This window comes from Tachysurus vachellii, chromosome 16 (assembly GCF_030014155.1).
Source record: "Tachysurus vachellii isolate PV-2020 chromosome 16, HZAU_Pvac_v1, whole genome shotgun sequence".
Classification (NCBI taxonomy): Eukaryota; Metazoa; Chordata; class Actinopteri; order Siluriformes; family Bagridae; genus Tachysurus; species Tachysurus vachellii.
Window position 1 is genome coordinate 19730683 of NC_083475.1, and position 12500 is coordinate 19743182.

General features: G+C 38.1%; 1 protein-coding gene across 1 annotated transcript in view; it reads left to right on the plus strand.

The window, feature by feature from the left end:
- Nucleotides 1–12500, plus strand: part of exoc4 (exocyst complex component 4) — a 160910-nt gene that overhangs the window by 117819 nt on the left and 30591 nt on the right. The window contains exons 12-13 of the mRNA XM_060889656.1: nt 5305–5441; nt 6430–6585. Coding sequence (XP_060745639.1) covers nt 5305–5441; nt 6430–6585 — 293 coding nt within the window. The remainder of the gene's footprint in view (nt 1–5304; nt 5442–6429; nt 6586–12500) is intronic.

A 12500-nucleotide genomic window follows, 5' to 3' on the forward strand; every position in this document is an offset into this window, starting at 1 on the left:
CTTCCTGACTTTTCTGAGACCATGTACCACTGCTGATGTGCCACGTACTGCTCAGTGTTCACTGACATCTCTGTTACAAAAGGACGAGCCCTGACCTGAATCTGTCATCTGCAAAATGAACAGCTGCTTTGTTCCTAAGGAAAACCTAACTGCACCAGTCAGTGGGGTAGAAGTGGACAGAAGTGGGTATTTAAAGCCCCTGTGAAGTAAGGAAGTGTGAGAGTGATGTTGTATACTGATACCACCCTGGTATATTCCAAATAGTCTGTGTTATATTCCTCTTATTTGGCTGTGATCTCACACACACACACACACACACACACACACACACACACACTTAGTTCTTCTTATCACTGATACTATAGCAGCTATAGACAATTGTTTACACGGAGTGTCCCCAGTATACGTTTCTCTTCACGAGCTGTTACTATAGCAACGACGACGTGTTACAGATTACCGTCGTCGAACCGGATAACGAATCAAAACCTTGTGACCAATCAGAACGAAGAATTCAAGTTGCGCTGCGGTATGTAAAGGACACACACTGCTCATGTGGGAAAAGCAAACTCGCGTACAAGCAAATCTGATACACACACCAGAGAAACCGTGTAAGAGTTTCGTAGCATCTACGCAGTAGGTTTACACGATCAGTTTGTAAACGACTGGTTTGTTTGCACGTCGCAAACTGTCATCACAAACACATCACAAACCCTGATGCGGCAAGGACGGAGGGACGGAGCGAGACGCAGCACGCAGTCGTTTGATGTGGCTTAAAGGGAGACATATGGATCAGATTTCTTAAAAACGCTCGTCTCGGGTCGTGTGTGTTAATGAATAAATTTACCCAGACCAGGAAGCCGTAATACGCATAAGCCTAGAGCGCAGCTGTGCGTCCAGGCGTAATGCCGTAGTGAAGTTGCTTTAAGTGTTGTCTATTTGGGAACACGTACGTAACGTGTCAGAGGAAAGAAAGGAGTGATGACAGCCTGCAAGTGCTCCTCTTTCTCTTCGGCATCTCTCATCGTCTGACGTCCCGGCATGCCGTTTTAGACACGACAAAAATATTTCCTTGGCCGCAGGACAAATGGGCCGGCGATGGTTTGCTTTCTCTCCTCCATCTGTCTATTGCTTTGGCTCTTTCTTCTCAGGCTCTTCCCTCTTCTCCCTTCTCTCCACGGCTTGATTACTTTTTAACGATTTCCTGAGCTGAGACGAATGGCTGTGTTAAATGAGCAGAATTAGACAAGTGGCGCAGAGCACCGAAGCATTTGTTACTGGAATAATTGCGCTTCGGGCTTCCGTTCCTTGCAAAAAAGAGAGAGATATATTAAATGGTGCTGATTAAGCTGACCAAGCAATCTTCTTGATTATTTTAAAGTTGAGATATCACACACACACGCACACACTTTGCAGAACTATGTGAAGATGATGGAGTTGTTCCAGCAAGGCCACAGAGTTGCCTGTCAGTCGTCCCCCCGCTGTCACAGGCTGACACAAAACCCTGTGTTCAGCTGCAGTCACGGATCATTAGCCCTCTCCCTGTACTCCTCAGAGCTGCTAGCAGAAGCACATTGATATGTAGAACATATCCGAGATTAAGTATTGTCTTACTAAGGACGCTGCTTCCCCCTGCTGGTCGGGGCGTACTATAAGTGTCTTGACCTGGAGGGCTCGAAAACTTTCGGTCACTACGACAGCGCCTCTTTAATTCTTCGTGTCGTTTACGATACATGCAGCGCTAACAACAACAGAGTGCGTGTCATCCTTCCATGTGCGACGCTTCAGTCTTGGCTGTGATCCATTACACTGTGCCAAAATGGCACTCGATGCTCCAGCAGTGGGAGTATATTCAGGAACAAGCGATAGAAAGGTTGGACATAGAATGGACCTAATGGGATGGATAGAATGATGGATGGATGGATGGATGGATGGTTGGATCCATAGATTCAACATGCACAATTTTATTTTTGTCCATTACTCCCTAATAGCTAATCTGTAACAACCTCCATCCTCGTCCTCGTGCTCTCACGCAATTGATGCATTTTATGTCAATTTCCCGCCACCTCACACACATCCATGCTCGCATATCAATGACGGCCACTCCAGCAATGGCATCAGGCTCCGGAAGGTGAATGCGAGGTCTGATTGTGTTCCATTTATAGAGCACTCGAAGCCTTTGCACATCGAGTATGAGCTGACTGACAGGCAACCCCATCTATAGAAAATGACTGAGCTGTCATTCACAATGCTTCCTTTTTTTGGAAACGATACAGCCAGCTTCAGTTAGCCAAAAGGCTTCAGCCAATACATCGCACACAATACCGATGGAAATCAATACGTCCTGAGCAGTGCAGAGAAAATTGCCGTGAAATGCTTTGAAGAGTAGAATTTATTAAGCTTTCCCATATCTGGGATGTAATAGTTCTTTATGGATGCATCAGCGATTCTCAAAAATAGTTTATTTCCACGTCTCGACTGTGCTTCGGCGGATACTCTCACCCGGATCTGTTCTCGAAATCCTCATGCCAGAACTTGTTTCACAATCTGCTCGAACTGAACATACCTTCAACACCTACACTGTTTGTTTTTAATCTTCTACACCTGTACACTTTAATGATTTAGAATCCCGCTCTCCGGCATGTCCCCTTCTGGGACATCTTGGGTCACACTGACTCATGGATAAATCCATGAGTCAGTGTGACCCAAGATGGCTCGGAATCTAATCCGAACCCAGCGCTATTCATATACGCTGGTACTTGTTCTGTCTTTTTGTCATATCGAGACTGGACTACTGCATCTCACTGCTGGCAGGTCTATTTATGGACACAATTTGTCCTCTGCAAATGATTCAAAATGCAGCTGAATGACTTGTTTTCAACCTGCCGAAGTTCTCCACACCACCCGGCTGCTGAGCTCCTTCACTCGCTTCCGGTAGCTGAACACGTCAGATTCAAAACACTGATGCTTGCCTACAAAGCCAAAAGTGGACCAGCTCCCTCTCACCTCAAAGCTCTCATCACTCCTCACATCGCATCTCGCCAGCACTGCTCGACTGGTCTCATCATCTCTCAGAGTAAAAGGTACATACAGTATACAGCAAGACTTCTCTCTGGTACCGAGGTGGTGGATTGACCTACCTCTAGATTTCAAAACAGCTGAGTCACTGGCTGTCTTCAAATGACGGGTGAAGACCCAACGCTCCCTAAAACACTTGAAATACCACTTTTCCCCTATTTGTTGTATGTGTATATTTAAGAAAAACAAAAAACAAACAAAAAAAACACCCTAAACAGAGTTTTAGGTTTACATTTACAGCATTTGGCAGACGCCTTTATCCAGAGCGACTTACATTATCTCATTTTTATACAGCTGAGCAATTGAGGGTTAAGGGCCTTGCTCAGGGGCCCAACAGTGGCAGCTTGGTGGACCTGGGATTGAACTCACAACCTTCCGATTGGTAGCCCAACACCTTAACCATTAGGCTACCACAGGCCTAGGATGATGGTATCCTACATTTGTAACCTAGTGAACCAGTGTTATTCATTGATTGAGACTTAAAAGCATAAGGGGGCCGCCAAAAGCCGTAAATGTATAAAAAAGTAAATTCATATCCAGGTCTAGTGCTCGTCTAGTACCCAATAAAAATAAGCGAAGTCTGTTTCCTCAAAGGGTGAGCTATTAAAACACACTAAATCTCCTGCCCTTTATAGGTTTCCAGCTGGTGACACCCGTGAAGTCGCCTCCGGATCCGTCGCACTTCTGTGGGTGCAGTTAGATTTTGAAGTTTTGTCATGATGCCTCTTCCGTGTTTTATGATCCTTGGCTGTGACAATGTTGTCAGTGGTTTTTCAGGTCTCCTTGGAAATCTTAGACCATAACTTCTTTGGCACAGATCTTTTGCACCTTCCAGTCCGCTGGTCGTCGTCACCAGAGAAGCTGATACGGTATCCATGTGGTGTTTATTCAGCAGATGTTTCCAAGCTAACGTCGCACTTGAGTCATCTCTCTTATTGTCGGCTGGTAGCCGCATCTTGTCCGGACTTTCTCGTTGCGAAGTCAATTACTGAGAGATGTACTCAAGATCTGAGACATCACAGAAATCGCATCAGGGCTGTTTATCTCCTGTTTGAGCAAAGCACACGTTTCTGATCCGTACAAGAGAATCAGCACAATCGGTCTCTGGAAAGGGCGGATTTTGGTATTGATGGTTTGGTCTTGATTGGCCTTTTTTCACTGGCACCACTTCATCTGATCTGACGTCACTAACAGAACCGACTTTATTCTTGTGGAACCGGCGTTCCCAAATATTCGAATTCTGATTCTGCTATGCATTATGTAGGGAACAAACACAATTTCTAAGAAGCCTTAGATCATGTGTAAGAATGTAAAATTGATAACAAGGTGACATAACGCTAAACAATAGTTATTGTGGTAAAATGTTGATTTCGTCTCTGAAACAGTTGACAATTGTTGACTCGTGTAGCCCTTTTCAACCAAAAAGAACCGGGTGCTGGTTCAGAGCTAGTGCTGGTGCTGGTTCAAAGTTGGTTCCACTGGCGAACCTTCTAAGAACCGGTTTGCCTTTCCATCGGTTAGAGAGCATCACAGAGCCGAGTCTGACGTCACTGTATACGTGTCACGTTACACAGCAACGTTAGCGCAGCAGCGACAAACACAAACACAACATCAACAATGGCGGATGTTGCTTTACTGTTAATGCTCATGGCTTTGTGAACCTACATTGGCATCCAAACGTGGCGAATCCAACGTGTACGTGCAGCTCCATGTAATCTGTACAAACGGAGGTTGTAATCGAGAAAGTACTTAACATTATTTTATCATTAACACAGAAAAAAGTTAGCATTAGCATGTAGCTAATTACTATCACGTGTGCTGATAATTGATCATATTGTGGTAAAGTAAAAGTGTATTAAACATTAGTATACTTAAGGTACTTTATCTAATGATCTAACAGTAGCCCCGCCCACAGCCCCTGACAAAAGCGGTTCTTAAGTCTAGACCAGCAACATTTTGGTGCTACTTAAGAACCACTTTTCCTGGTTCAGAGCCGGTGCTTTGGCTGTCGAAAAAGAAAGAACTGGTTTTACATTAGGCTCCGAACCAGCACTCAAACTGCCTCGGTGGAAAAGGGGCATTAGTGACTCTTATATTTGAGCAATCAGAGGTATGCATTCTTTGTAGCTTCACCCACCCAAGAGTAAACAAATGCAGCTCTGGTACTTCAGTGGAAGGTTTAATTAGTTGAGGACGCAAAGCTAATTGAGTGCGTTTGTGTTTTTCCAGAGCACCATCATTGTTGAGAAGTCCATCCAGGATCTGATGAGTCTCATGCAGGACCTCAGTACTTACTCTAACCAATTCCTGGAGATGATCTGTGACAAGCTCAAAGAGTACAAGGAGATCTGCAACACCGCCTACAGGTAATACACAATAATACACAATCTCAACCTTCATTCTTCTTGTGCAGCAAAGAATTGTGGGTTGAACTTGCTGTACTTTTAACATTTTCTAAACTCGATCAATCTATTCTTCCTGTACCTTCTTGATTACACTTAAGGCTCAAGTTCTGAGCGTTTTTAAATGCAATCGGCTTTATATGAAAGAAAAAATAAGTGTAACGTGTGAGTGTAAATAACGGTTCATCTCACACTTTCACGTCATCGATGGAAAAAAAAAAAGGTCATGTCTATCATCCTGCACTTGAGCAGGTATCGTTATCTTTCACAGCTTTATCATCTTAAGTTTGTCATGTAGTCGACCAGTTATTTATATCCATCGTCCACTTATTTTTCACTCGGGTCGTGAAACACTCCTAAAAATGACGTGCTTTCCTTCACCATTACACAGCACATAAGGTTTCTGCGACAGTGTGCAGTTTCTGATCGAGTGTCTGTTGCTAAGCAACTACCTGAGGAACTAACACCGCAGTCGCTTCGGTACCACGATGCAAAAGCGACTGCTATGAAAAGCCCTAAAGAGTTTCATGACTCTTGTTCTTCTCTTTAAAGGATTATTAATAGGATTCCCATCTGTTTCGACTGATTATTAACGGATTATTAAGCCTCGTGTTAATTTAGCTTTAGCTTTAGATAATTTAATTACACAACATTTTGTGCTAAAATTAATATTTATTTTTCTAAATGTTTCAGGTTATCTGTGTTTTATTTTTTTTTATATATATATATAGATACTTTTCTAAATCTATTTGATTCGCTTCAGAGTCAGAAAAGTCATAAAGATGTCATGACAACTTCAAGTTTCATAATGATTACTTTTAAAAAGTTATATAGTAGAAATATAAAGTGATAAAGTGGCTTTGATGTATCTGATTCTGTGTAGTGTTGTTATTGATGTGCTGTTTGTGTAACGAGTGTGTAATCAGCGTGTGTGTGTGCGTGTGTGTTGCAGGAGTATAGTACAGTGTGAGGAAAAGCTGACCATCAGTGCCTCCTGGGCCAAAGACGAGGACATCAGTCGTCTGCTGCAGTCTCTACCCAACTGGTCCAACATGACTCAACCCCGACAGTTGCGTCAGAAAAGAGAGGACGAGGAGGATTTTACACGGTGAGAACACACACACACACACACACACACACACACACACGTTAGTTTTCACTATGACCAAATGTAACTTCTAACGATGCTGAAGGCTATTTTTATTGTAAACTCTTTTCTAGTATTTTCTGCATGACCCACTGTCCCATGCGACTAGCTAGCCTTTGTTTGTTTGTTTGTTTGTTTGTTTGTTTCCTACCTAATGCGATCCAGCTGCGATTTAATTCTTTAGTCCGTTCAGCTCGTTCCCTTCCTCATATGTACACTCAAACAGACCAGCTGTCAAACTTCGGGCTTGTGTTTACTTCTGTATCACCGTGTTGCATTATGCTTTAAATCCCAAAGAAATATCTCTATAAACTCTGCGTTTCAATGTACGCAGTATCGGATCATTTCGTGGTGCACTTTTGTAGAACTACAGATTGATGAAGTTTGATGAAAGGTTTTCTTATTTGGAGCCTCCTCTATAAGTTTACATATTATTTACCTTATTAATTCTGATCATTTCTTAAGTCCATAAGCGTCACGCTTCTTGTCTGTGAAAAGCGACTGTGAAAAGAGCAGATTTGCATTTTCTGTAGCTCGTTTGTTCTCCACTTTACGAGGAGATTCGTCTTGTTTGTGTAAGCGATTTTCTTACCTATTAACTACAGCGTAGTGTCGCGCTGCCTGTCTTGTCACTCTAACAAACTTCCCTGTCCACTTTAGCCTGCAGTTAAACAACTCGCAAAGGCCACGGAGTAAAATATACATGAGGGGAAAGCGAAGCTGTGGGTACGGCACAAAGTGCTCCAACAACATATTGCGTATTTTAATAATAAGCTCCTGAGATGGAAATCTATTCAAATACAGTAGCTGGATTTGCATAAACATATGCAGCCCACACAGGTGACATAAAGCGTAGCGAGGTGACAGTCAGGCAGATTTCTGCATTTTTCAAACAGGAAATAATGGAAAACTATGTGAATTTGCATAATGAGTGCCTACACGGAGAGGCTGAAAAGGTTTGTCTTGTCTCCTTTAAACTCCATCACGAGACAAAGCAGCAGTCAAACGCATCTTTCCTTCACTTCTTTGTTGCTTTGCCATAATTAAAGTCTCTTGAAAATGTACATGTTGGAGCCCCTCCGAGTCTGTATTCGCACTTTTCATGGTGAATACACCAGATCAGACAAGATTCGTACACGAGCTGAGCTTTGATCTACGTCTTACACAATATCAGTGCTGATCGTCCTTCGCCTATCGCTAATTCTTAAATCTGACTGGTCAAAAGTTGTTAGCTATATATTTTAGAATTTTCCATAACAGCACTATTTCAGTTTCAGGTCACGGGATAGTGTTAGTGTTAGTGATAGTGATAGTGTTAGTAATATCATCAGTGTTGGTGTTAGCAATAGTGTTAGCATTAGTATTAGTAATATCATCAGTGTTAGTGTTAGTAATAGTTTTAGTGATAGTGTTAGCGTTAGCGTTAGTATTAGTAATATCATCAGTTAGTAATAGTGTTAGTGTTAGCATTAGTACTAGTAATATTGTAAGTGTTAGTAATCGTTAGTTAGTGTTAGTGTTAGTGTTAGTAATAGTGTTAGTGTCAGTAATAGTGTAATCATTATCAGTGTTAGTGTTAGTAATAGTGTTAGTGTCAGTAATAGTCTTAGTGTCAGTAATAGTGTAATCATTATCAGTGTTAGTGTTAGTAATAGTGTTAGTGTCAGTAATAGTGTTAGTGTCAGTAATAGTGTAATCATTATCAGTATTAGTGTTAGTAATAGTGTTAGTGTCAGTAATAGTGTAATCATTATCAGTATTAGTGTTAGTAATAGTGTTAGTGTCAGTTATAGTGTTAGTAATATTGTTAGTGTCAGTAATAGTGTAATCATTATCAGTAATAGTGTTAGTAATATTGTTAGTGTCAGTAATAGTGTAATAATTTTCAGTAATAGTGTTAGTAATATTGTTAGTGTCAGTAATAGTGTAATCATTATCAGTATTAGTGTTAGTAATAGTGTTAGTGCCAGTAATAATGTTAGTGATATTGTTAGTGTCAGTAATAGTGTAATCATTCAGTATTAGTGTCAGTAATAGTGTTAGTGTCAGTAATATTGTTAGTGTCAGTAATAGTGTAATCATTATCAGTAATAGTGTTAGTAATATTGTTATTGTCAGTAATAGTGTAATCATTATCAGTATTAGTGTCAGTAATAGTGTTAATGTCAGTAATAGTGTTAGTAATATTGTTAGTGTCAGTAATAGTGTAATCATTATCAGTGTTAGTAATAGTGTTAGTGTCAGTAATAGTGTTAGTGTCAGTAATAGTGTTAGTAATATTGTTAGTATCAGTAATAGTGTAATCATTATCAGTATTAGTGTTAGTAATAGTGTTAGTGTCAGTAATAGTGTAATCATTATCAGTATTAGTGTTAGTAATAGTTTTAGTGTCAGTAATAGTGTTAGTAATATTGTTAGTGTCAGTAATAGTGTAATCATTATCAGTAATAGTGTTAGTAATATTGTTAGTGTCAGTAATAGTGTAATAATTTTCAGTAATAGTGTTAGTAATATTGTTAGTGTCAGTAATAGTGTAATCATTATCAGTAATAGTGTTAGTAATAGTGTTAGTGCCAGTAATAATGTTAGTGATATTGTTAGTGTCAGTAATAGTGTAATCATTCAGTATTAGTGTCAGTAATAGTGTTAGTGTCAGTAATATTGTTAGTGTCAGTAATAGTGTAATCATTATCAGTATTAGTGTTAGTAATAGTGTTAGTGTCAGTAATATTGTTAGTGTCAGCAATAGTGTAATCATTATCAGTAATAGTGTTAGTAATATAGTTAGTGTCAGTAATAGTGCAATCATTATCAGTATTAGTGTTAGTAATAGTGTAATCATTATCAGTAATAATGTTAGTAATATTGTTAGTGTCAGTAATAGTGTAATCATTATCAGTAATAGTGTTAGTAATATTGTTAGTGTCAGTAATAGTGTAATCATTATCAGTATTAGTGTCAGTAATAGTGTTAGTGTCAGTAATAGTGTTAGTAATATAGTTAGTGTCAGTAATAGTGCAATCATTATCAGTATTAGTGTTAGTAATAGTGTTAGTGTCAGTAATAATGTTAGTAATATTGTTAGTGTCAGTAATAGTGTAATCATTATCAGTAATAGTGTTAGTAATATTGTTAGTGTCAGTAATAGTGTAATCATTATCAGTATTAGTGTTAGTAATAGTGTTAGTGTCAGTAATAATGTTAGTAATATTGTTAGTGTCAGTAATAGTGTAATCATTCAGTATTAGTGTCAGTAATAGTGTTAGTGTCAGTAATATTGTTAGTGTCAGTAATAGTGTAATCATTATCAGTAATAGTGTTAGTAATATTGTTATTGTCAGTAATAGTGTAATCATTATCAGTATTAGTGTCAGTAATAGTGTTAGTGTCAGTAATAGTGTTAGTAATATTGTTAGTGTCAGTAATAGTGTAATCATTATCAGTATTAGTGTCAGTAATAGTGTTAGTGTCAGTAATAGTGTTAGTAATATTGTTAGTGTCAGTAATAGTGTAATCATTATCAGTATTAGTGTCAGTAATAGTGTTAGTGTCAGTAATAATGTTAGTAATATTGTTAATGTCAGTAATAGTGTAATCATTCAGTATTAGTGTCAGTAATAGTGTTAGTGTCAGTAATATTGTTAGTGTCAGTAATAGTGTAATCATTATCAGTAATAGTGTTAGTAATATTGTTATTGTCAGTAATAGTGTAATCATTATCAGTATTAGTGTCAGTAATAGTGTTAGTGTCAGTAATAGTGTTAGTAATATTGTTAGTGTCAGTAATAGTGTAATAATTATCAGTATTAGTGTTAGTAATAGTGTTAGTGTCAGTAATAGTGTAATCATTATCAGTATTAGTGTTAGTAATATTGTTAGTGTCAGTAATAGTGTAATAATTTTCAGTAATAGTGTTAGTAATATTGTTAGTGTCAGTAATAGTGTAATCATTATCAGTATTAGTGTTAGTAATAGTGTTAGTGTCAGTAATAATGTTAGTGATATTGTTAGTGTCAATAATAGTGTAATCATTCAGTATTAGTGTCAGTAATATTGTTAGTGTCAGTAATAGTGTAATCATTATCAGTAATAGTGTTAGTAATATTGTTAGTGTCAGTAATAGTGTAATCATTATCAGTATTAGTGTCAGTAATAGTGTTAGTGTCAGTAATAGTGTTAGTAATATTGTTAGTGTCAGTAATAGTGTAATCATTATCAGTATTAGTGTCAGTAATAGTGTTAGTGTCAGTAATAATGTTAGTAATATTGTTAGTGTCAGTAATAGTGTAATCATTATCAGTAATAGTGTTAGTAATATTGTTAGTGTCAGTAATAGTGTAATCATTATCAGTAATAGTGTTAGTAATATTGTTAGTGTCAATAATAGTGTAATCATTATCAGTATTAGTGTTAGTAATATTGTTAGTGTCAGTAATAATGTTAGTAATATTGTTAGTGTCAGTAATAGTGTAATCATTATCAGTAATAGTGTTAGTAATATTGTTAGTGTCAGTGATAGTGTAATCATTATCAGTATTAGTGTTAGTAATAGTGTTAGTGTCAGTAATAGTGTAATCATTATCAGTATTAGTGTTAGTTTTAGTCATAATTAAATATTGTAATAGTACAGAGCTTCTGTAGTGAGATATTTAAGTTTGTGGTTTAATGTCTGCAGATATGTTTTATATGGAATTATCATCATAACCAACGGAGACACTCCGTTCTTGTTTGCTTGTTTTTTTTCTCAGTGGCTTTGTTTATGTACAAAGTGTATTTTAAGGGTATTTCTTTTATACACATCAGAAACAGGAAGCACTAGACTTCAACCTCACCTTCTGTGGTGAGAACATTTCTAGCTGCTGTAACAGAATTCTTTAATTCTCAGATTATTTTCTCAAAGTCTTTAACGCCTAACCTTTTTTCGTGATTCACATTGGAGGTGATGAACACGACAAAAACAGGAGGAAACTCTATAAACAAACACAAAAACATACTTCTGCAAATTAAGAGAACTCTCAGAAAGTAGAATCGAAACCTTCTGATGATCATGAAACCTAAGAAGAGACGATCGGTAAAGATGGAAACCGTAAATTCTACAGCGGAAGGGTTTAATCTGTAGATTTAAGCTTTTTATCTGATGTGTGCATCATTTATTATTTTATTTATTTATTCAGCATTGAATTTCAGTGTGTGAGAAATCGTGATCCTGCAGAAACATGAAGACTTCAGCCTTAAGGAATTAGTGTTAAGTCTATAATGAACTCAGTAATGAACTCTGACCTGTTAGTTCCACAATTCCACTGGACTATAAACTGATGTAGAAATGACATTATTTACATTGACATTATTTCCTGTCCAATGAGGACGAGGTTCACTTCCGAGTCTGGTTCCTCTCAAGGTTTCTTCCTCATATCATCATCTCAGGGAGTTTTTCCTCATCACCGTCACCTCAGGCCTGATCATTAGGGAAAATTTTGTTAACGATACCTTAATTTCGAACTTTATTATTTTTATTCTGTTTCTATACCTCTGTAAAGCTGCTTCGTGTCAACGTCAATCGTTAAGTGTTAGACCGATAGATCGAATAGAAATCGAATCGATACAGATGTAGAATTGCAGTATCGGCGATCGCTAAATCTCATAAAGTCCTAGACTTTTAGTCTTCAGACCAGAGTCATGATCTCTAAGAGATCTTTGGCAGTTAATATGTCGTTAAATTACAGAGCTGTGCGTCTTTCTCTAGAATGTTTTTATAATATTTCATTTCCCTTCTGCACCTTTTATCGTCTCGTTTCCGACGCTAATAGAGATCGGAGCGTAACAAAGCAGAAACTCCGCCTGCTCCGATTCGTCCGCCGTCCGTCCGTAACGGGGTT